The sequence below is a fragment of the Lytechinus pictus genome, chromosome 5 (assembly GCF_037042905.1).
Source record: "Lytechinus pictus isolate F3 Inbred chromosome 5, Lp3.0, whole genome shotgun sequence".
NCBI lineage: Eukaryota > Metazoa > Echinodermata > Echinoidea > Temnopleuroida > Toxopneustidae > Lytechinus > Lytechinus pictus.
This window is the reverse complement of record NC_087249.1, coordinates 25,352,734-25,376,268: the sequence shown is the minus strand read 5'-3', so window position 1 is coordinate 25,376,268 and position 23,535 is coordinate 25,352,734. Positions and strand designations below refer to the sequence as shown.

Genomic DNA, 23,535 nt, shown 5'->3' with positions numbered 1-23,535 from the left:
TTTCTCAATATCTCTTACACGCCCCATTTCTACTTCTCCCTGCCCCCCTCTCTCTGACCTTCTCTCGCTCTCCATCTCGTGCTTATCCCTTTTTATCCTTCTTTACCTCTCCATAACTACTTTACACACATTTTTATGGTGATAAATATTGAATATTACACGATTTGGGTGGTAAACAAAACATTCAATTTTCCTGTACGCAGAAACGCACAGATAAGAATGTTTCACTTACGTTTGTCTGGACTTTCCTATCAGTTCCTGTTTTGTTGAAATTTTCAGTAAATATCATGTTTGAGAAGATTTTTTTAATATAAAAAAGAGGTTTTTGTATATCACCTATATCAAATTTGAATAGAAAGCAAAGAGAAGTATGCACAATGAAACCAAATCCAAGTTTTCTTTAAGACGGGGAGAAAATACCGGACTAACGTTATAAATAGTGAATTACAGATAAACAATACTACGAATATTTCGGGTAGGATACAGAACAAAAATATACGTTCACATAAACTTCAATTGAAAAAAAAAAAATCGTTTTTGGTGGTTCCCGATGTGGAACATGAAGCATATAATCACATCTTGATTTCAAGGTGACGAGGCAAACTATCTCTTCGACAAGCTGGATGAATTTGCTATCTTTCTTCAGCTTCGCTTCGGAAGAAAGATAGCTAAACATCCATCTTGCCTCGTAAGTGATAGTTTGCCCATCACATTCACCAACGGTGATTATTTGCTTACTATCCACACCATAACAGGGTCCTCTTTCATTAATACTTGTCATAACAATTGTCAATTACTATTAAGCTGACCGCACACCTTACGATTGGTCTGCGACCCGATTTTGGAACGAATCGCATTTTGCTCATTTTCTGAAAAAGTGAATGGAACATATCATTTTAGTTGAGGTTAAAATTAATTAAAAGAATACTAATATACCCATTTTGAAAGATTGCAAGCCTTTATTTTGGAGTAAAGGCCAAATTGATTAAAAATCGTAGCCAATCGTACGACTGCTATGACGTCATTACGACTAGATATTAAATTCGCTTTTATTCTAAGGATGATAGCATAGTCACAGATTTGAACATAGGTATTCGTACGATGATTTAGAACATTACACAGCAGGATGTTCCAAGTCTCAATATTAGCATCAAATTATATCACATTTTATTCTGAAATCGAGTCGCCGACCAATTGTACGGTCGCCTTAACAAATTTTCTATCAGCCAATCAGATTGAAGGATTTCAGTAGCTTTTATCTGTTATTGCAAATATGTTATCATAACAAGATTTATGAACCGGGCCCCGGTAATACATGATCATTTAATGCAGTAATGATCTGGAACAGAGACAGACACTTTTTTCTTCAGGGGAGGGGGGGGGGGTTATCAACTTTGAAAGATGTGTATTAACATTCACAATGTACTCAAGTTAATCAAGGCCTGTCTGTATAATTTTACATACAAATTAACATCTTTAATCTTGAAAATGAAAGTCAGGCAATGTATACAACCAAACACTTCCTTCATTATACAAGTATGACCAAATATACTACATGTACATATGCCATTATGTATTCATAAAATTTATCAATCCAACTACATGTATTTCATAGAAATAAAATGCCACATAATGCCTGATTAATGCATGCACCTGATGGTGGGATAAAAAGTGGGAAAAATTTACAGATTTTCAAAAGGCAAGTTGAAAAGAATTATAAAATCAAGATGAATGGTTATGTGCAAGAAACTGACAACAGAACTAAAATGATGAACCTGCATATGAACCTATGTATGTGTAAAACGAATACAAGAAAATCAGGTAAAACACTGTTAAAGTCAAGAACCTGCAAAATGAATCAAATGCACATATTGAATGGATCCTACTCCTAAAAAGATATGTGCAGGGTTATGTACTCATGATAGACAATAAATAAATCAATACTTATACATTCTTAGTGATAAAATTAAGAGAGAAATCAAAATCCAGCCTGCTGGATTAAAAAAAAGATAACATATATGACACGAAAAGCTATTAAATATATATTATCAGAAGAAACGAGTATTAACAGGAAGAAATAAAAAACAAACATTTGAGGACAGTACCAGTAATATTATTATTCCTGACAATGTATCCTGGTTTAATTGATGATTAACACATACAAATAAAGCATGTGAAAACATGAAAATACATTTTAGAAACTGATCATTTATAACAAATAACCCTTTCATATCCTTTCTCTTTCATTGTTCTTTATTGTCACTTTCGTGCGCTAGTTTTGGATGAATTCTTTTTTTTTGTGAGTGAATTATTGATACTGTACTAAAGTAAGCTATCATGAAATATTCTAGTAGGAATTTGAAACTGTTCAAAATCATTGTGAACTGATATCACATGTTAATGCTCTTCCGGAAGAATTTGAGGTTTTAAAAAACTGAAAGGATGTACATTAATGTTCCTGTGATCACATGAAGGAACAAAAATTAACACATTTTTGTTCAAATAAATAGTAAAAAGGTGGTGGTGATGGTAGGTAGAAGTAAAATCAGTAACAGAGCAAGTAGCAATGACCAGCAGTAGTACAAATAAAATGGAACCAGTACACATTTATGAGAAAAAGAAAAAGTAGTAGTATGCAGTAAAAGTGCTTTTTAATATTTAATTCTCAATAAATTAATCATGGTTGTTTAAACTGTTCAACTATTGTAAGGATCATATAATTATTATTATTAGTAATGATTTTAAACAGCATTTTTACTGCATATTTAATTAGTAGCATTAGTGGTAGTAGAAGCAACAATGGAAATAGAAGTAGTAGTACTAATAGTAGCAGTAATAGTAGTGGTAGTATTAATAGATAGTAGTACCCCCCACTTTTTCCTTATTGCTGACTGAAAAACCACACCCTAACCAAAATTACATGTATATCATGAAAATCAATAACAAGTTTCTTGAAATCAACTTAACTTACATATATTTGCAGTATTTTGCACTTTTTGCAGTCCATTGCTTATTCTAATTTCAACATTCAGAACAATATTTCCCCTTCCTTATCAAGACAGCCAATGGAACAAATTTCAAGGAAGGGTTTATTTGAGCTTACCAGCACATTTCTAAAGAAGACATGTTTCATACCTTGAAAAGTTTACTGACTAGTTGACACATTAATAGAAATACTGATCAGGTTTCAATAGTCATATATGTATATGATTGACAGACTCTCTTATCCCAGACTGCCCACCCCCCCCCCCCTCTGTCTCTCACTATCCCTTTCTCCCTCAGATTGCACAAATTTCTTTCCCTTTGTTTTTATATATAATTCCAGTTATAGGTTATAGACAGTAGCTTCCTGAATGTCAAAAAGGTCCAAAGCATTATCAAAGTGTTATCAATTGGAGTAACGTCTTTCTTCTAAGAAGCTGATGAAACTTGGGTCCATATTATAAAATAAATTTGGCCCTTTCAATTGCACACTGATACATTACAAAAGAGTAATTGAAGGCTAGCAGAGGTCTCCTGACCAAACAGATATTCAGTCTGCACATGAATTTCTCCCACAGAGATTGAAATTCTATTCAATGTAATTATGTAGGGGAGGGGGTTGGTCCAATTGCAAAATAAAAATTGACTCTTGGGGGCACTTTTCCATTTCATATAATTGTCAAAATCTGCCCAATATATGACTTAGCAAGAGGTACGTACTCCATATAATTGAGTACTAACTAACTAAAAAATATCTGTAAAGTGCTTACAGACGTCGTTCCCATGTACTAAGCACTACATAAAATCGGATTATTATTATTACTAACTTGTGATTTATAATATGCACTCTGGTCCCAGTGAAAGCATTAAGTAAAGTGCCTTTAATCCTCATGACAAACAGCAATGATATTTCAATCTCAAGGAGTAGTAAAAACTAAAGACCCTGTCACATTTGTTCCTTGCAAGCCTTGAGGGTGAGTTGCGGGTGACTATTTTTGCTACCCGCAAGTCGCCCGCACTGACAGTATCTCACACGCAGCTCCCTGCAGAAGCGCACGCAAGTCTGATTTGCATGCAGACAAGTTTTGAACATGCTCAAGCCTTTGTTGCGGGCAAGTTGCGGGCAATCACCCGCAAGGCTTATACTGAACGATGTGACAGTACCGTACCTTCAGATCATATGGCCTTCTTGAATTAATAAGGTTTCTAAATTAGAAGGTTCTTGGCTTAAAACTCTGTTCATATTCTTTGCATACTCTACCAACGAACCCTCTCACAAGGCAATCATCCTTCAAAAGTATAAAACTGGATAGGACTTTGAGTTATTAGTAACACTGTACTCAACACTGTATTGTAGTAAGTAATATTTCCAGGTAAAGACTATTTCGTGATATTTACTAAGAAATTCAGCATATCAACAAGCTGTATTAAAAGGTTCAATTTCGCTCTCAACAAAATCAATTTACAGGAAGCGAAAGTTTTTCCTGGTTATGAACTTGCAAAACAAGTTCTTGTTATTGACCAGCAGGAAATAAACATCAAAACAAAATCAAGGAAAACAGATATAGAAAGTCATAATATAACCTTGCTGGTTGTAATGAGAGAGGGGCGAATGGGCGATGTAAAAAAGAGGATGGGGGGGTGGTTTGACTACAAAGAGTCACTCCACACATCAAACTGCGGTGAGAAATAAAAACATCACTTCTTGTTTAAATTTTTACTAGTTATGAATAGCAAATGGCATGGTATTGTTATTATTGCACTTATAAGTAGGTCTCCATTACCTTGTTTAGGCCTTGAAGGACAACACCCTGTTGCAAAGTAAGTTGTGTTCTAAAAAAAAATGAAGTGCAAGTCCTAAATATACAGTTCTTATCAGCTAATTGTGAAGTTGCATTTGATCCTTGAGGTTGCATTTGATCGCAACTGTTTCTGCAACAGATCCTCTGCGAAGTGCTCCATGAAAGGATTTGTCAAGATGTTTTATCTGACAGTTACCATAGGAACTGTGCTTCTCAGCCAATCAGAATATGAAAAAGTTGTCAGATCTGAAAACTTGTCAGAAAAAATGATGATGAAATGCTCCCCTGGTCATCAGAACCAAAGTCAATATCAGAGTGAATACACTGAAAATAAAGAAATTCTCCACAATGGACTCTCCATGCCATATCCTGAAGTAATGTAGCCTATTCTTAAGAGACCCTCCTCGAGTCAAAAATCCATGAGGCATTTCATGAAAAGTTTTAAGAGTGATTTTCACTGACAAATTTGCTCTAAGCCAATCAGATATAAGGATTCACAGTAGCTTTTAACAATAGTGTGAGAAATCACTGACTATTTGTTTTATGAAATGTTTCCTAAGAACATCAAAGCACAGTATCCTGTAATCCTGAAGGGTTTCCAGAAGCAGGTTAGCCACTGGCAAAGCGTTACATGAAAAGTTTCACAGTGATTTGTACTGACTAATTTGCTCTAAGCCAATCAGATGTAAGGATCAGAGGAAGTCACAGAGTGCTTGTTTCATGAACTGCTTCCCTGTTCATCAAAGCACAGTATCCTCAATCCTGAAGGGTTTCCAGGAGCAGGTTAACCACTGGCAAATGTCTTTGAGCGATGTCCCATTGTCTGTCTGTTTCTACGTGATCTGAAGCAATGATAGCATGTGTTGCTCTATCACTCTCTGAACTGAAGGCATAAAATGAGAAGCAAACAGCAAGGATAACAGTCTCCTCATTTTTCAACATACACAAGAGGAATGATTGATATAAACGCGAGTTGCTCTTTTAAGCATGTTTGCAACCAAAATATCAATACCACAGTGCTTGTAAGCCAGGAGAGTATTAACATTGTCTTTGAAACTCTAAAAGAGTTTATGAACAATCAACTACTACTACCACAACTCTTACTACTACTACTACTACTACTACTACTACTGCTACTGCTTCTACCACTACCACTACCACTACCACTACCACTACCACTACCACTACCACTACCACTACCACTACCACTACCACTACCACTACCACTACCACTACCACTACCACTACTACTACTACTACTACTACTACTACTACTACTACTACTACTACTACTACTACTACTACTACTACTACTACTACTACTACTACTACTACTACTACTACTTCTACTACTACTACTACCACTAGCACCACTTCATTTCCCACTTCCTCCTCCACTACTATTACTGTTAGTATCAAATACTACTATGATATCACTACAATTATTAAAACTACTACTACTATAATCTTGATTGTCAAGAATCAATGAAAATGTTGAAGGCAAACACTAGTAATGTCAGTAGAATACCAAAGTGACGGTGTCACAATTTTCTTATGCATTTTGTTATCACATCTCGAGAACATGATGAAAAACAACCTCCATCCACTGTGTCCACATGTACTGGCGTACAGTATACATCCTTACTTAGACCCACTTCGTAACTTCATGACTGTTTGGAACCAGGAAAATTTATACCAAACTTCAATGGAGGTTTTCATCATACTGTACTAAAATATGACTGAGAAAATGTGGAAATACACAAGAACAAAATTGGTGATGTCACTTTTCGGTACTCTATTAGAATAAAGCTAAGCACAGAATAGAAGTGAATATGACTCACCTTGTTTATGACCCATTACCATAGACAGACTGAGAGGGGTGTGGCCAGATTCCATCTCTTGCGTCATGTCTGCTCCAGAATCTAATAACATCTTAACAATGATAGGATGGTTGTGATAAACAGCATACACCAATGGGGTGCCTCCATTCTATAAAAAAACAAAAAAAAAACAAGTAAACTTGCATAAGTCAAATTTCGTAGACCTGATTGTGCAAAATGTTTGCTACATTTTTCTTGATTCAAACAGAATCATGAAGTCCCAAACGATTTGACTAAAGCCAAGCGCACACTATGCGTCACGATTGCACGAAGATCTTAATGCAAAATCACAGTGCGCCAACCTACAGCGCGCTGCAATTGCGACATGCTTTGTTGCAGTAGGATCACAGAAAAAATCTCAGACAATTGACATGTTAAATCTTTCTGTGATAATGCTAATTTCATCCAATCAGATTTGTCCTGGACGATGGCGCCTTGGCCAATTTGCTGTGCTACTGCAGCGCAGACAAAATACGCGCAAAAGAAGAGGCGCCATGAGATACAGCGCGTTGCAGAGCTGTTGCAATGTGTGCACTGGCCTGCAATGTGATTGCATTGAGACGCGATTGGCCAATTGTTCCAACTGTATAGGCTTCCTGGGATCCATGCAAGTATCATACACACCAAATAATATGAGCCTAGGTTAAGTTCAACTGAAGTTATCACGTTTACAAGGACTGCAGAAGGGTACGATGAAAATACGTCACTGTGACCTTGACCTTTGGACCTCAAAATCAATAGGCTTCCTGGGATCCACGCTAGTATCAAACACACCAAATTATATGAGCCTAGGTTAAGTTCAACTGAAGTTATCGCGTTTACAAGGACTGCAGAAGGGTACGATGAAAATATGTCACTTTGACCTTGACCTTTGACTTTTGACCTCAAAATCGTTAGGCTTCCTGGGATTTATGCTAGTATCATACAGACCAAATTATATGAGCCTAGTGTAAGTTCAACTGAAGTTATCGCGTTTACAAGGACTGCAGAAGGGTACGATGAAAATAGGTCACTGTGACCTTGACCTTTGACTTTTGACCTCAAAATCGTTAGGCTTCCTGGGATCTATGCTAGTATCATACAGACCAAATTATATGAGCCTAGTTTAAGTTCAACTGAAGTTATCGCGTTTACAAGGACTGCAGAAGGGTACGATGAAAATAGGTCACTGTGACCTTGACCTTTTTACCTCAAATTCAATAGGCTTCCTGGGATCCATGCTAGTATTATACATACCAAATTATATGAGCCTAGGTTAAATTAAACTGAAGTTATCGCGTTTACAAGGAAAAGTTAACGGACGGACGGACATACACCGAGCGTGATACCATAATACGTCCCGTCGAGACGGGCGTATAAAAATCAGTCCTTATTTTAAAATAATAATAAATTGCATTTGTACCGCATCAAATCCACTCTGTAGAGTGCTCAGGGCACTTTTCAAGAAATGTTAGTTTAAATCAAGAAAAATTGAACAGAAATGTTTTCTGGTGTTTTATGAAGTTGAAAGTTTCAGAAGCTAAACATGTTTTAACATCTTTAGGAAGGCTGTTCCATAACTAAGCAGATGAATAGACAAATCATCTCCCCCCCCCAGGTTTTTGAAACTTTGGGTGCAACAAGAGAACTGGAAGTGGGGTAATGAAAGGATCTTAAAGGGGTGTAGCTTTTATTTAATGAAATAAGGTACTGAACCATGTACCTAGTGGGAAGATAACAACAATATCTTGGAAAATCTCTAAAATTTCAAGTTGATAATTTGAAACTAGGTCTTAAACCAAAAATTTGTGTGACACTGTGCAAAGATGAAGAAAACCATTTGCCACCAAAATTAAATCTCATTTGAAAGGGATATGTGTCAAAACAACCCTGTTTATAAAGGCCATCCTCTTTTCAGCGGCCATTTTATGTATTTCCCTTGGGTGGCTTTTAATAGACGGAGACAGGTTTGACTATAATTTCCGATTGAATATATACTTACATAGTCAAAGACATTAACAGGAGCTTTCCTTTGCAGTAGCATACGGACTATATCTGCATTTCCAATGCTACATGAAAAGGCAAGACTTGTCTCCCCATCTAAACTGGCCTTCCTTGGGTCTGCATTATTCTCCAGTAAAAACCGTACCATGTCCGCCTGATTGTGCTGGCAAGCCCAAGAGAGGGCGGTATGACCCAACGGGTCGGTTTCGTCAATATCTGTCCCGGTTTCAAGCTTTTCTGCGATCAATGCCAACTCCCCCTGTGCTGCAAGTTGGTGGATACTCTGATCAACTATGATTGAATGGAGAAGAAAAAAATATTAAAGGAGATAATTCAAATAAAGTGGAGCACAAAATTATGCCATACCAGGTATTTAATATTCTCATTTCAAGAAGATACATTTGTAATTAAAACAATGAAGGAAATAACAAAACTAGCACATCAATGATGGGGAGCTCATCCGGCATCTTGCAACAAAATCTAACACAATTTTTAATTTCAGCCCAGTTGACACTGTAGGCAATTATATTGACATAAATTGAGGAAACAGAATTGAAATTGCTGAAGAAATGACAGAGAATAAGCATTTTTTGTGATTTATGAATAAATTTTGTATAAATTAGCATAATTTTCTCGTAAAAATTTCTAAATTCTGTGTAGAGCCTTGTTGAACCTCATGTAGCTCTGAGATGGAACAAAAAAAATCAAAATCAGTCAACAAAAATAAATAAGAAGCATATTTTGTGAGTTTTGAAAAATATGCATAAATTAGCATATTTATTGATTTTCGAAATTTTGAGTAGAAGTTTTGAATCCCTACCTAGTGCTATCATATAAAGCAAACAGAATTGAAATCGGACTTGAAATGACGAAGTAGAAGCATTTTGAAATTGTGGACGGACGACATACGACGGATGACATGCCACGGCATAAGCTCATCCAGCCCGAAGGGCCGGATGAGCTAAACAGAAAAATATTAAATCTTTCCTTTGGGGCTGCCATAATAAAATCATAAATGTATTGTCAAGGTAAATATTGAGTTCAATACTTTTTTTTATTATGCTCCATAAAATTTTATAATCTATAATAAAAACAGTTCAAATAATCACCTAAAATACAAGTATTTCAAGAATAAGGGCAAATGAGGCATACAGGATATTCAAAAATTGAACAATGAATTGAATATACATATAGGCTATTCATTGAAACAGGTACTGTAATAACATTTTAACAAGAATTCAGTGAATTCTGCTGTATCTGGGAATCTTATGAAATTAGAATTGAATATTACTTTCCTTGTCAGTGAATCATAACAGCCAACCGACACTAAATATTACCAATAGGTTATATTCAGCTGCAATTTACCAGGAATATTACGAGTTGAAAAAAAAAAACCTGAACCAATCAAATTCATGGAATTTACATAATTTCTTATTTTTTACTAACCCCAAATCACAAATCGATATCTTGTCCATTGACTGTCCTGTATTCATTCCAAATTTTCAATTTCTAATTTGTTAGTCGGAGAGCTACTTATAGACGAGTCATACAGTAACTTTTGTTATATGGTAGCATACCGCCAACCCAACCCACATGACATGCCAAGTTGATGACAAAGAGACAGACAAATTAGCATATCATGCGATCAATCGACTTACCTACAGGAAATGTAGGTGTGGTAGTTTGGATATTGCCTCTTTTTGTGTTGGTGAAAGATGTTGATTGCTGCATGGTGAGAAATATTGCTCTTTAAAAAATATTTGTGGAATTACAAATATCTAACAGTCCCACAAATGACTATAAACCATAATCTGTGATAATGCCTCCAAAGAAAGAAAGCAAGGATTGTTATAAGGAGGAAAAATATTTGATTAAACTCTCTCTTTAATGTTTACTTTCTTTCATGTTGAACCCTGTCCACCACCACCACCATCTTTTAAAGGTTACAAAGATTGATGTTAAATAATGGCAAAGATACTGGTAGTATCATCATGTTTTCTTTTACCTTAAAGGAAATATTCAGATGTTAACAGACCATAAAATGATGGATGTTAAAATGAAAAAAAAAGGTAATTGTAGTATTCTATCATTTCCTTAGTATATCAAAGGAATCGAAGGGAAAGATCAACACTTTCTAATCTACATGTACTTAAGGTCAATATGTACAACATGACAAATTTTAGTTTCTTTAAAAAGTAATCTCCATGTCTTTTTTCCCAGTGGCTTGGTAATATATCATTACATTTCAATTTTTTTTTATATAAAACAATAATCGGAAAAGTCCAAATCTGACAGCTTTTTATAGCATTAAAGTCTTTAATAGAGTATTTTTTTCCCTTCTTCTTTACATGAAAATGAATTCAAATACACTGTAGTACATAACTGAAAAAAAAATCAAATTAAATATCACAATTCAGTTTTCTTTGGGAAAATATCATTATGAATAGCTTCTTGACTGAATTAATCTAAACCATGTGTTTTCACATCTGACGACCAACCTTTAATGAGAACATTACAATAACTAAACTTTAGACTATGTTGGACATCAGACTAAGATTGATGGAGGACAAAGTCAACACACCGCAGGAAAACCTCTCTCAAACAAACAAATTTCATTGAGAGCATAATAACAAAAGTGAGCACTTGTATTTATAAAGATGAGGGTAAACTACATTACATATCACTTCTGACTTTGGAGGCGATATGGGTGCAGCTAATCTTCTAGAAGCAAAGCTGGGGAAAAATAGTGTAAATAACATCTTTCTGAGAATTGACCGCATATCTCGTCACTCGAAACCAAAGGGGTGTACAGATGACACACATATTAGCCCAGTTTGGCTTCTTGTAAAAGGGAAGCTACTTTCTCCAAAAACCCAATATAGAGGGAGACTCACAAAGGATACACCCCCCCTCAATCCACTTCAGTAGTAGTCTTGTGTTGGCTGCTTCTGAATTGGATTGACATGGGCATTATACAGCCAAATTCCTATTTCATGCCCAAATTTACTGCACAATTAATCCATTTATATAAAATGCAAAATAATAAATTTAGTAAAATATAGCTCTACAATCCTGTACATGTACAAGACTTTCTACAATCATGCAAATTGTCGTGATCATGTGATCCATGACTGAGATCTACAGGATTGAGATCCAAGGGTCAACCAAAATCTAAGGAGCCCCCCCCCCCCCCCTTCCCGGTTGACAAGACTCCATATCAGGTGACTATGACAGTCAAGTCACAAATTCACTAATTTCTCTCACATGTATATATTTGTTTGCTTTGATATCATATAAATTCATTTTTGAGCACTTCTTGGGGGAAACAGTACAAGGTGCAACACACTGTTGATGTATCATCTAAACTCCAGAATAATGTTCAATTGATGTGACTTTATGCATTACAGCTGTGAACTTGAGAGATAATCAAACACAAAACCAGAGCTGCCAAGTTGTATTTTGCATTTTCAGTATTCTTATCCCCCAAAATCAGTATTTTGACAAAAAAATCAGTATTTTACCGTGTGAGATAAATATTTTGTATTTTCCCCCAAAAAAGTGTATTTCATAATAAAATGCTTGGCGCACTTGCCCATCACGGCGCTCAAGCTGCATGCAAGCTAAAATGTGCACTGCTCTTGCAGATGAAGAAAAAAAAAAACATTGAAACTTGTGTATATCTCACCCTGGTTTTTACAAAATGGTTGAAAAAAAAACAAGTTACCTGAAATTACATTGATCTAATAACCATATTTGTGTACATTTTATGAAAAAGAGACATATAGATATGATTTTTCTCAATAAATTTCGATTTTGTAAAAAAAAAAAATACTAAATACGGAAAAATCGTGCAGCTCTGCAAAACATCCCTTTACGTGATTGATAGGCAAACCACAATTTTCTTTGTTATTATTTTCCATGGATAATGTGGAATTCATAATGTGTAGGCCTATATTAAGGCTAATTGCAATGGCTGGTGGTGGGGTGGATGAAATTGGGCCTGCATGAAGGATCTTCTCTCTCTCTCTCTTTCAATAAACTATTTTTTTATTAATTGAAAGGAAAACTGATGGTAATATGACACTTACCCTCATTGGTGAATAGCTAGATTTGCTTGATGCTTTACTTGAAGATGATGATCTACTTGGACAGATCCTCTTTACTGTTGGTAGAAGGCCTCTGCTCTCTGTAAAAGAATATATTAGATTTACATGTAGTTGTAAGTGTACCCTATAGTACCGTACACAAGAACAATTCTAAGCTCATCAATATCATTCAAAGGTCAAGTCCATCCCAGAAAAATGTTGATTTGAATAAATAGAGAAAAATCAAATATGAAAATTTCATCAAAATCGGATGTAAAATAAGAAAGTTATGACATTCTAAAATTTTGCTTATTTTTCACAAAACAGTTACATGTATATGCACAACTACCGGTAAGTGATATGCAAATGAAAGAGGCAGCGATGTCCCTCACTCACTATTTCATTTGTGTTTTATTATTCAAATTACAATATTTCATTTTTTTTATCGATGTGACAATGATGACCAACTTGACTGAACCATAAAATGTTACATACTAATGGTAATTCTATAAATAGGGAGGAACAAAACTTTGTTTCACAGGACAGTGAGGAGAAAATTGAAATATATTATATTTCATATGATAAAATACAAAAGAAACAGTGAGTGGGTGACATCATCAGTCACCTCATTTGCATACCAACCAGGATGTGCATATAACTATTTTTTAAGTTAAGCAAAAGTTAAAAATATCATAACTTTCTTTATTTTACATCTGCTTTTGATGAAATTTTCAGTGTTATGCTGGTTGGATTTTTCTCTTTTTATTCTAATAAACTTTTTTTGGGGGTGGACTTGCCCTTTGAAGATGAAATATCCTCCAAGGAGCTCTGTTACTTACATGTAGTGAGTATTCTGCCAAAGTTGATAGTCAATAATACAAAAATATGACCAAAGACTGGTGTATTGATACATAAATTAGTCTAGAAATAGAAATGGTTGACTTTCGCCTCACTTTATAATAATGTACACTCACAACAGTATATTTTCAGATTCCTCTCTCAACAATACTAACCATAGTAGCACATTTTTCATATGTTGCTATTAGATCTGAGCTAATTAATCAAAGTCAGACCAATTGTCAGTGAAAAGACTGATAAAAGAGCTGTATGAAATTGAACTGAGGTTACCTGGAAACATGACAGACTGTACTTCAAGATCCATGCTGGCTTGGTCCTGATCAGAGAGGGAGTTCAGCACACTGGACAACCTAGACATGTTAGGTCTTGACTCTTCATGATGTCCTTCACCTGGCTCAACATCTTTTCTTGATACCATAGCAACACCCAAGGCACTCATCCTCCCTTTCTCACTTGACAAATTGACTGGGGTGGTTGCATCCAGATCTCTTCTTGCTACATTGGCTGAGATTCTGCCCTTCTCTGCTCCTTGAAGGCTGCTAGCAGGGATGCCATCCCGTCTTGTTGCCAGGATGATCCCAGAGGAGGTTGACAGTTGGAGAGGGATACTTGACTGTTTCTGCACAGGCAGGGTAGGGCTGAAGTTCTGGGTGGCATTGGCAATAGGCATCATTACAGTCCCTTTCTGTGTTGGAACAGGAGAGATGTTCACCTGAACAATTGGACTAGGACTTTGCATCATGATAGTCTGTTTCTGGGATGGAACGGGTGAATGATGAATCTGAGCTACTGGACCAGGACTTTGCATCACAATTGCCTGTCTCTGGGTCGGAACAGGGGAAGGGTTTACCTGAGAGATATGATCATGCCTTTGCATCACAACAGTCTGTTTCTGAGTTGGAATTGGAGAAGGGTTTAGCTGAACCATTGGGCCCGGGCTTTGAATGACATTGACAACAGTCTGTTTCTGTGTTGGAACGGGTGAAGGGTTAACCTGAGCTACTGGACCAGGGCTTTGCATCAACACAGTTCCCTGCCGGGTTGGAACTGGAGAGAGCGTTACCTGAAATATTGGACTAGGGTTTGCTGAAATGTGAACAAACATGTTACCACCGATGGAGGTTTGGTTGGTATCCATTTCTAGTTGGCTGATTCATCTCGTGCCTGTAAATAGAGCAAATAAATCATTTCATACTTTTTTTAATCTTTTTTTTTTTAATATTCAACTTCATCTACTAGCTTAGAACAAGCAAGTATATACATGTGTAAAGATTAGCAAGATCATTGTGCTCATTACAAATTCGCCTTACAGTCAATTTATGAAACAGTGCATATACATGAAATTACAAACAAGGAATTACAAACGAGGTAGTAGTCATGCAGACATAAACCATATCAAAGCCATTCAATCAAGGCACAACATTTTTTGCTCTCTAATGTTACTGACATATCACCAACAGACCAAGTACCTTGAGGTACACCCTGATTGAATGCTAGACAAACATACATGTGCTCTAATCTCATTACAATTAGAATAGAGAACAGAAACCCCAACTTGTTCAAAGCAACACTTGTTCCTCCTGGTAAGAAAATTTTATTTTTTGCATATTACATAGATATTCTAGAGATAGAAGGAAATTGAATTTTGTAAATTAATGTTTAAAGGATGTTGACTCCTTTTATTTTGTTTGTTATAACCATTGATGATTTTTCTTTATATGGTTCTTAAAAAACTTTAAGTCTAGAATCTCGTAAAGAAAAGTCAGATTCCAATGATTATTTACAATGATTATACTATTTATTAATTTATTCTTACTTTAATTTTACCATCAGCATCTGCTGGCGGGACATTGTTCAGTCCAATCATACTACATACATGTATGAGGTTGTAACCGGTGTGTGTGCTCAGTTGGTAGAGCGTCCGTCTCACAACCGGCAGGTCGGGAGTTCAAACCCCGGTCGCGTCAGACCAAAAGACGTAAAAAGATGGGAGTTGCTGCTACCGTTTGGCGTTCAACGATTAAGGGATAGAGCCTCGTCGATCTGGCGCTGCACAGCAGCTGTCGGGCCCACGATCAATTGGGCAAAGCAAATAGACCCCTAGCATTTTCATTTTTGAATGCAGGATAAACATGATAAAAGAGCATTGACGATTAAATGCCTTGCTCACGGGCAAAGGTGCCGCAGCCTGAGATCGAACCCCGGACTTTCCATGTATAGTCAGGTGCCTTAGACCACTCGGCCACCATCCACGGCACCCGCATCTTTAGACCGATAAATAGGTCTATTTCTGTCAGGGATATGCTCTGCTGAGACTTTGTCTGGCTCTGCGGCATCCCCTCCGTCAATAGACCGGTGACGGCCATTTGGGCTCGCAGTGGTGGAGCTCCACCCATGCCTTAACTCCAATGGGTCAGATGCATTAAAGTAGCAATTGCTGGCAACCAATTGCTTAGAGCACAAGCAATAGCTATCCGTGCTTCGTGTGGAGTGGACGCATTTTTAAACTTTTGCAATATTCGCAATAAAATTGTTTTAAATCTCAACTTTTTAGAAGCCATCCAATGTTTTTAGTCATCTTTTTATCGAATTTAATCACCCATTCTCCATTTCGTTTGTTTATTTTGGATTTTTAATTGTCATCTTTGGAGAAATTTTAATGTGCTTTTAGCTTCAACAAACGCCGACGTTCATGAGCAATGCACATCGCCTCAGGCTCAAAATCTACGCCGTAACTAGCCCACCAGTGCTACTCTGCCCAGGTCTACATGTCTTCAGCCACGATTGTTTCTTCATGAACTATCCTCGCCTTCAGTTTTCTCCATCTTGTTTTTTAACTGTTTTTGTGGATTTGTGCAATTTAATTTCTTTTCTTGTATTCTGAATATTTTGGATACTTTTTAAGCTTGTCACACAAAGTGACGGGCCTTACTAACAGTTAGATTTTCGGGGGCTTTGAGCAACCTTTGACCTGGTCTACCGCCATCTTGGAAGCCACCATGAATATGAAAATCACCATTAGCCATTGCACACTCTTTTGCATCTTACTGAGAACTTTTTCAATAACACCACTACCAGAGATTAAGTCCAACATTATCATTATAAAAAATGATTGGGCTAGCTGCATGATATTTTGTGACCCTCTACCTGACTTTATCAGCAGTATGCCGGTAAGCCTGTTCCATTTTTTTTCGTGAAGCAAATAACTCTAGAATGTTTACAGTTACCATCTAATGTTATAAACACTCCTTCACATATAGGCCTTTTGTTACTGTTGTTGGCAAAATACCCGTGGCGAGTGTGGGAGAGCTGTGAAGTGGGGTCAACATGCTATCGAATGTGAAAACTGCAACATACGGTTTCACAAACATTGCTTACACATGTCTGATGAGATTTTTGAAGTGTTACAATCACATCCATCATATGCTTGGATTTGTTGTGCTTGTGGTCTACCAAATTTCTTGACATGTTCTTATTGTTCTAGAACTAGGAGGACTAATAGTCGGAACAGTTTTGGTTTAAAATCTGCGAAAGACACTATCTGTTAACTCGAAAGGGCATATCAAAGTAGTGCTCTCCAACTGTAAAGGGATTCGTTCCAAGAAGGGGGGCATTGAAATTCTCATTAAACAGAACAAACCTGATTTCCTTTGCACTACAGAACATGGTTATATACTCGAGTATTAAAACTAGGGAGATTTTACCCAAGGGATACACAGTCTCCAGATGCGACAGAGGTGCTGACACACTAGGTGGAGGGGTCCTGTTAGCAACAACCGACAACCTCATCACCACATCAATTGATAGTAACTGTGAATGGACTGAAACAAAAGTACAGGGTAGAGGATTCTAAAACCTACTTCTACTGTTCTGCTCTTTCCACAGCTGTGAACATTGCTGAATCAGCATCTACTGGATAAAGACAAACTGTACAAGAACCCATTTACAGGGGTGCAGACTTCTTTTAGTGGGAGTCTTCTACGGACCAGCCAATGATAGACACGGTAAAGCAATTACCCAACTATGTAGAGATATTCAATCACTAGGAAATAGGTTGAATTCACATAATGTTCTGCTGACAGGGGACTTGAATGTCCCTAATATTGACTGGTCTGATCATAGTTTGTCAACAAAGTGTGGAAGAAGCAGATCTGTGGCTGTAAAATTCCTTGAGATGGTAGGGGAAATTGGACTTTACCAACATGTTAAAGATCCAACCAGATGTGAAGGGAATACCCAGAATATTCTCGATTTAGTTTTCACAGAAAATACTGAAATAGTGGATAAAGTGACTGTTACTGATGGGATAGCTGATCACAATACCATCATTATAGACTTAAAAACTACACCAACTCGTAGAAGACAGAGTAGAGAAAAATCTACTTAAGAGCTAACGCTGATAATGAAGGAATTAACAAGCCCTCCAAGATTTTGCAGTTAGTTATAATAAAGTTCATTAAAACTAAAATCTTAGAGGTCATGGATAAATTTGTACCACACAAGCTTATTTCAAGCCGTTTCAACCTCTTGTGGTTTAATCGTTCCCTTCACAGGGTAGTGAAGAGGAAACAAAGACTGTATAACAAGGCTGTCTTCACCAAGAAACATGCAGATTGGGAATTGTTTAGAAGTTTTCGGAAACTTACACACAAACTTCTCAAGAAGACTCGCTCAACTTATATTAACACTTATCTTGGGACAGCCATGGTGGAGTCACCTAAGAGATTTTGGACATTTATAAAGCAGTTAAACAAGGAAAATCATGGTGTAGACGATTTGAAGTACCAAGACCAAATAATCAGTGATGACAAAATTAAAGCGGATATATGAAATAAACAATTCCAAAGTGTGTTCACAGTAGGGCCAGACAGTGAAATCCGAAACCAAGGGACAGAGTCCACACCAGCAGATTAGTAAACTCTAAATTACCAAAGAAGGCATTGAGAAACTACTAAGAAACCTAAAGCAAGACAAGTCATGGGGACCTAACGGTGTTCCTCCCTGGTTCATTAAGATAGGCGCAAAGGAGCTAGCATCACCCTTGCAATACCTGTTTCAGTCTTCCATTGACTCTGGTAATGTTCCTATGGATTGGAAGAATGCCAATATAGCCGCTATCTTCAAGACAGGAAGTAGGAAAGATGCAGCTAATTACAGACCAGTTTCCCTGATGTCTGTTATCTGTAAAATTATGGAACATAATCATGTTATGAAGCACTTAAAGGAGAATGAAACTCTTGGAGCAAGTTAGCTTTTGTGAAAGCAGAAAAATCAAAGAATAAGATCAACAAAAGTTTGACTAAAATAGGACTAGCAATAGAAGAGTTATGAGCATTTGAATGTCGAGATCACTAATGCTATGGAGATCCTCCCATTGGCAACGCAACCAAGATCTATGATATCACAGATGAACAACTTTCCCCTTTTGGACACTGAAAATATACCCCAAAACATCTCTTTTTGCTCATTGTAATCATATGACAAACGATTCATCAATGATATAATGTTGTGAAACCTCTGTACTTGTCCTCTCATAAAGAGAACACCTCACCTTGTGATAGATTCTATAAAAGTGAGAATATAAGTGAAATAAGTACTTAAGCAATGAGGGAGTTGTACGTGTGTGACATCACAGATCTTGGTCGCATTGCCAATGGGAGGATCTACATGGCATGTGATCTCAATATTCAAATGCTCATAACTTTCTTATTATTCATTCAATCTTCCTCAAACTTTCAACAATATGTTTCTTTGATTTTTCTCTTTGATATGGATTCAGCTGGTTTCAAGGGTTTCATTCTCCTTTAAAGAACCAAAATATTTTGTCTAACAAACAACGTGGCTTTAGAGCTAAGAAATCTACAATTCATACCATTTATGAAATCAGTAAAGAGTTAAATAATAATAAATTGGTTGATGTAGCACACCTGGACTTTACAAAGGCTTTCGATGAAGTCCCTCATCAAGACTCATGGCTAAACTGAAGTATTATGGTTTGGATGGTCAAATCTCAGCCTAGGTCAAGAACTTCCTTAGTGGATGATCTCAGCAGGTGATCATTAACGGCAAGGCCTCATCATCAATGCCTGTATCATCTGGCGCACCACAAGGGACCGTCACCGGTCCACTTTGGTTCCTCCTCTACATCAACGATCTACCGAAGAACCTATCCTGCCACACAAGGCTGTTTGCAGATGACTGTACAGTATATTGTATACGCCTGTAACAGCAGACCAGCAGTCAAGTGTAATCCAGAGCGATTTAAAGCTGCTGGAGAAATGGCAGGACTTGTGGCAGATGAAATTTAACCCAAGTAAATGCTGAACGATGACCATTGGGAAAAGAAACCCACCTCACCACAAACACAAATTTTGTTGTCAGGAGCTCTCAAGTGTCGACACACATCCTTACTTGGGGCTCCATCTTTCCAATACCCTGAAATGGAACCTACATACCAAACATGTCTGCAACAAGGCACAGAGGGTTCAGAATGTGATCAGACGAAACCTTTGGGGATGTACCAAGGAGGTTATATCCACTGCATACAAATCCTTGGTATGACCCATCCTAGAATACACCTCTGCAGGATGGGATCCGGCACTCAAGCAAAACACAAATGAATTCGAAGACAAGCAGCGAGATTCTGCACTAACAACTATACAAGAGAAGATGGTGTTGTTACAGGAGCCCTAAAGGATTTAGGCTGGGCCACACTCAAAACCAGAACCAACTGAAGGCTTTGAATGATGTTCATCATCATCATCCGTTTAAGTACAGTCCACCAGGTTGGTGTATTATCGTACTTGTAAAAAAAAAAAAAAAAAAAAAAAAAAAAATATATATATGCGCAGTCTTAGCGCAATTGGATTTTCTGCACCTCAGCCTTGTAGCTGGCTACTGAAGTGCAGTTAACTGTAATGTGCGCAGTCTTAGCGCAATTGGATTTTCTGCACCTCAGCCTTGTAGCTGGCTACTGAAGTGCAGTTAACTGTAATGGCAGGGAGAATATTCCACAGTCTAATGGCATCAGGAATAAAAGTTTTCTGATAAGTAACATTGCGAGCATGTGGGACGTGTAACCTCATCTGATGACCACGAAGCGAAGTGGAAGTAGCAGCCTGGTTGAAGTACTGTACCTTTGGTACATCAACAATTGTGTTTACCAAGCGATAAACCATCACCACCTTGAACTGGGCTCTTCTCTCTTCAAGGGTGGGCCACTGTAGCTGTCGTAGCATATCGGTGACACTACTAGTGCGACGATGGTCTCCCATGGTGAATCTAGCATATCGTCGCTGCACCATCTCCAGCTTCCGGGTGTTGTCCTTGGTGAAGGGGTCCCACACTTCACATCCATATTCCAGGACAGGTCTGAGGAGAGATTTGTAACATAGAACCTTGACGCTTCTTGGGCATGAGTGCAGGTTACGTTGCAAGAAGGCACGTGTAGAGTTGGCCTTCTTGGTGACCATGCTAATATGGTGGTTCCACTTCATGTTCTGATGAATATGAACACCAAGGTATTTTGCAGAGCTGAGCTTTTGTAAAGGTTGATCATGAATGGAGTATGTCATGTTTAGTGGATTCCGCTTGTTGGTTACTGAGATAGTTTGACACTTCTGAGGATTGAATTCATAAGCCAGTCTGACCCCCACTTCTGCAAGGAGTCAAGATCCTCTTGAAGTTTGTTGGCATCATCCTGAGATTGGATCTTGCGGTAGAGTAGGCAGTCATCTGCAAACAGTTTAGTTGTTGTCTGAGATGAAATGCAATCAGGCAGATCATTGATGTAGAGTAGAAACAGGAGAGGGCCGAGGACACTGCCTTGCGGCACGCCTGACGAGACTGGGATAGTATTTGAGGTACATCCATTGATGACTACTCTTTGAGTTCTGTTGTGGAGGAAGTCTTGAATCCAGCGCAGGGTAGTAAGACGAATGCCGTAGAACTTCAGTTTGTATAGAAGTCGATGGTGAGGGACTTTATCAAAAGCCTTCGAAAAATCTAAAAGGATCATGTCGTGCTGTTCGCCTTTGTCAAGTCCTTTGGCAAGGTCATCACAGGTGAAAATGAGTTGGGTGATACAAGAACGTCGCTTACGGAATCCATATTGAGCATCTGTTATGTTATTACTATCCAGGTGATCCATAATAGAGCTGCAGAGAACATGTTCTAGGACTTTGCACGAGATAGATGTCAGAGATATGGGTCTGTAGTTCTCTGGATTACTCCTATCTCCTTTCTTGAACACGGGAGTAACGTTTGCCATTCTCCAGTCATCTGGGATAATGCCTTGATGGATAGATGCTTTGTTCAATCCTTCCTGCTTTCCATTTTTTATTCCATTTATCTTTATTTCCAATCTTTACAAGCTTTCTTTCCTGATCCTTTCCCTCTCTCTGTTCATTTATCTTTCCTTCTTTCTCTTACTTTCCTTTTTTTATTTCCTTCTTTCTTTCCTTAAAAATTTCATTCCTTCCTTCACCATTCCTCTTTTTATTTTTATTTCTTTTTCTCCTTCCATTATTTTCTTTTTCTTTTTTTCATTCTCTCCTCCATTCTTTCTTCCCTCTCTTTCACCCTTTCTTTATTTTTCCTTCTAATTCTTTTCCCTTATTCTTCCTTTCCCTTCCTTCCTTCCTCCTTTTCTGTTTTTCTTTCTTTCTTTCAAAAAGTGAAGGAAACATTTTTCTTTCCTTCCTTCATTCTTTCTTTCATCCTTCTTTTATTCTTTCTTTTTTTCCCCTTCATTTTCCCCAAATTTTTTTCCTCTCAATTCATCTCTTTTCGTTCTCTCCTTCATTCTTTTGTTCAATCTCCCTTCCTTTTCTTTATATTTTAAAAATGTCTTACATTGTGTAGCATTAGCCATTAATCTTTGACTTTGTTGATCTTTTTTATTAAAACCTGGCTCGGTCGATCCGCTCGTGCATCTCATCGTCCCGTATTTCATTTTGTGTAATCTGGTCACCCTGGCCTGGCTGATTCATTCGTGGCAATGTGCAGCGCGCAGCGACCACTGGCAATAAATAAACATTGAAGATCAAACAAGCAAGTGCTAGCTTTGCAAACGCAAATATTACTGAATGGGACCGCACGAATACATTTAACGTTACAGGCGCTTACTTTTGGGGCGGGATACTAGCTAAACCAAAATTTCGCTCTTCCATGTCTTCATTTCCTTGAATTTCAATGAAACGCAGTTACATCTGCTTTATAATTCATTATTGATAGATCTAGAGACTGAAATCATATTAGACAAGTGCAATCCACTTACCACACAGAAAGTGAGAAACCTTGGCCTTGCTCTTAGCTCGGGACACCAACAAAGCACGATCTGTAAGTTATTCGTCGCTATCTGTATACCGACTCCGTACGTATCATTACCGTAGTCAGTAGAAATATCCGTTTTGGTGACCAATAAGCTACTGAACTGAATTAAGTGGCTATTTATATTGCTGATGATCAAGTACTGTAGTAATAAACGTTATAATAAAGCAAAAGAAAAAAAAGGGAGTGTTCGAGTTTGAAATAAAATAGCTAATGACTAAACTTTCTACTCCATGACCTACCAACTTTGGGTGTTACAACTTGCAAGTCATATATAGGTCCCAACAATCAGTTATAGATTTTTGCAATAAATGATTCCGGGTCATGGTCCCAGGTAATGGTTAACTGATCGATCTACCAATTGCAAATTTTGAATTATTAATTGATTGGCTAAATGGTAAAACCTTTAATAGGGTAGGAAACCTTTCATTGTACAAGCTTACAGAGTCGTGTGTTTGAATCCCACCATGACCTAGCATCATTTGGCAAGGCATATCAATCCAAACAATGCCACTCTCACCCAGGCACTCATTCAATGAACAAGGTTATGATATAACCTTGTTCTCAGTTATATCTCTATGTGTGGCAAAATAAGGGTGGCAATGTTTGGCTTAT

At 37.4% G+C, this 23,535-nt stretch overlaps 1 protein-coding gene across 1 annotated transcript; it reads right to left on the bottom strand.

Annotated features, from left to right (window-relative positions):
- Positions 1-1,235: 1,235 nt before the first annotated feature.
- On the bottom strand, positions 1,236-22,985 carry LOC129261624 (ankyrin repeat family A protein 2-like). The gene is made up of 7 exons (XM_064100094.1): positions 22,868-22,985; positions 13,861-14,754; positions 12,736-12,833; positions 10,306-10,372; positions 8,646-8,938; positions 6,626-6,773; positions 1,236-5,667 (listed from the first exon to the last, which is right to left on the bottom strand). Exons 2-7 carry the CDS (start codon positions 14,726-14,728, stop codon positions 5,618-5,620), a joined length of 1,524 nt encoding a protein of 507 aa, XP_063956164.1. The 5' UTR covers positions 14,729-14,754; positions 22,868-22,985; the 3' UTR covers positions 1,236-5,617.
- Between the last annotated feature and the right edge of the window lie 550 nt (positions 22,986-23,535).

Bases quoted from the DNA above. Each gene is read 5' to 3' on its own strand.
- LOC129261624 (XM_064100094.1), bottom strand. From the start codon at position 14,728: ATGGATACCAACCAAACCTCCATCGGTGGTAACATGTTTGTTCACATT. The intron at 8,939-10,305 runs GTAAGTCGATTG...ATTCAATCATAG, and splicing joins CACACCTACATTTCCTGTAG to TTGATCAGAGTATCCACCAA. The intron at 5,668-6,625 runs GTGAGTCATATT...TTATGCCTTCAG, and splicing joins GGTAATGGGTCATAAACAAG to TTCAGAGAGTGATAGAGCAA.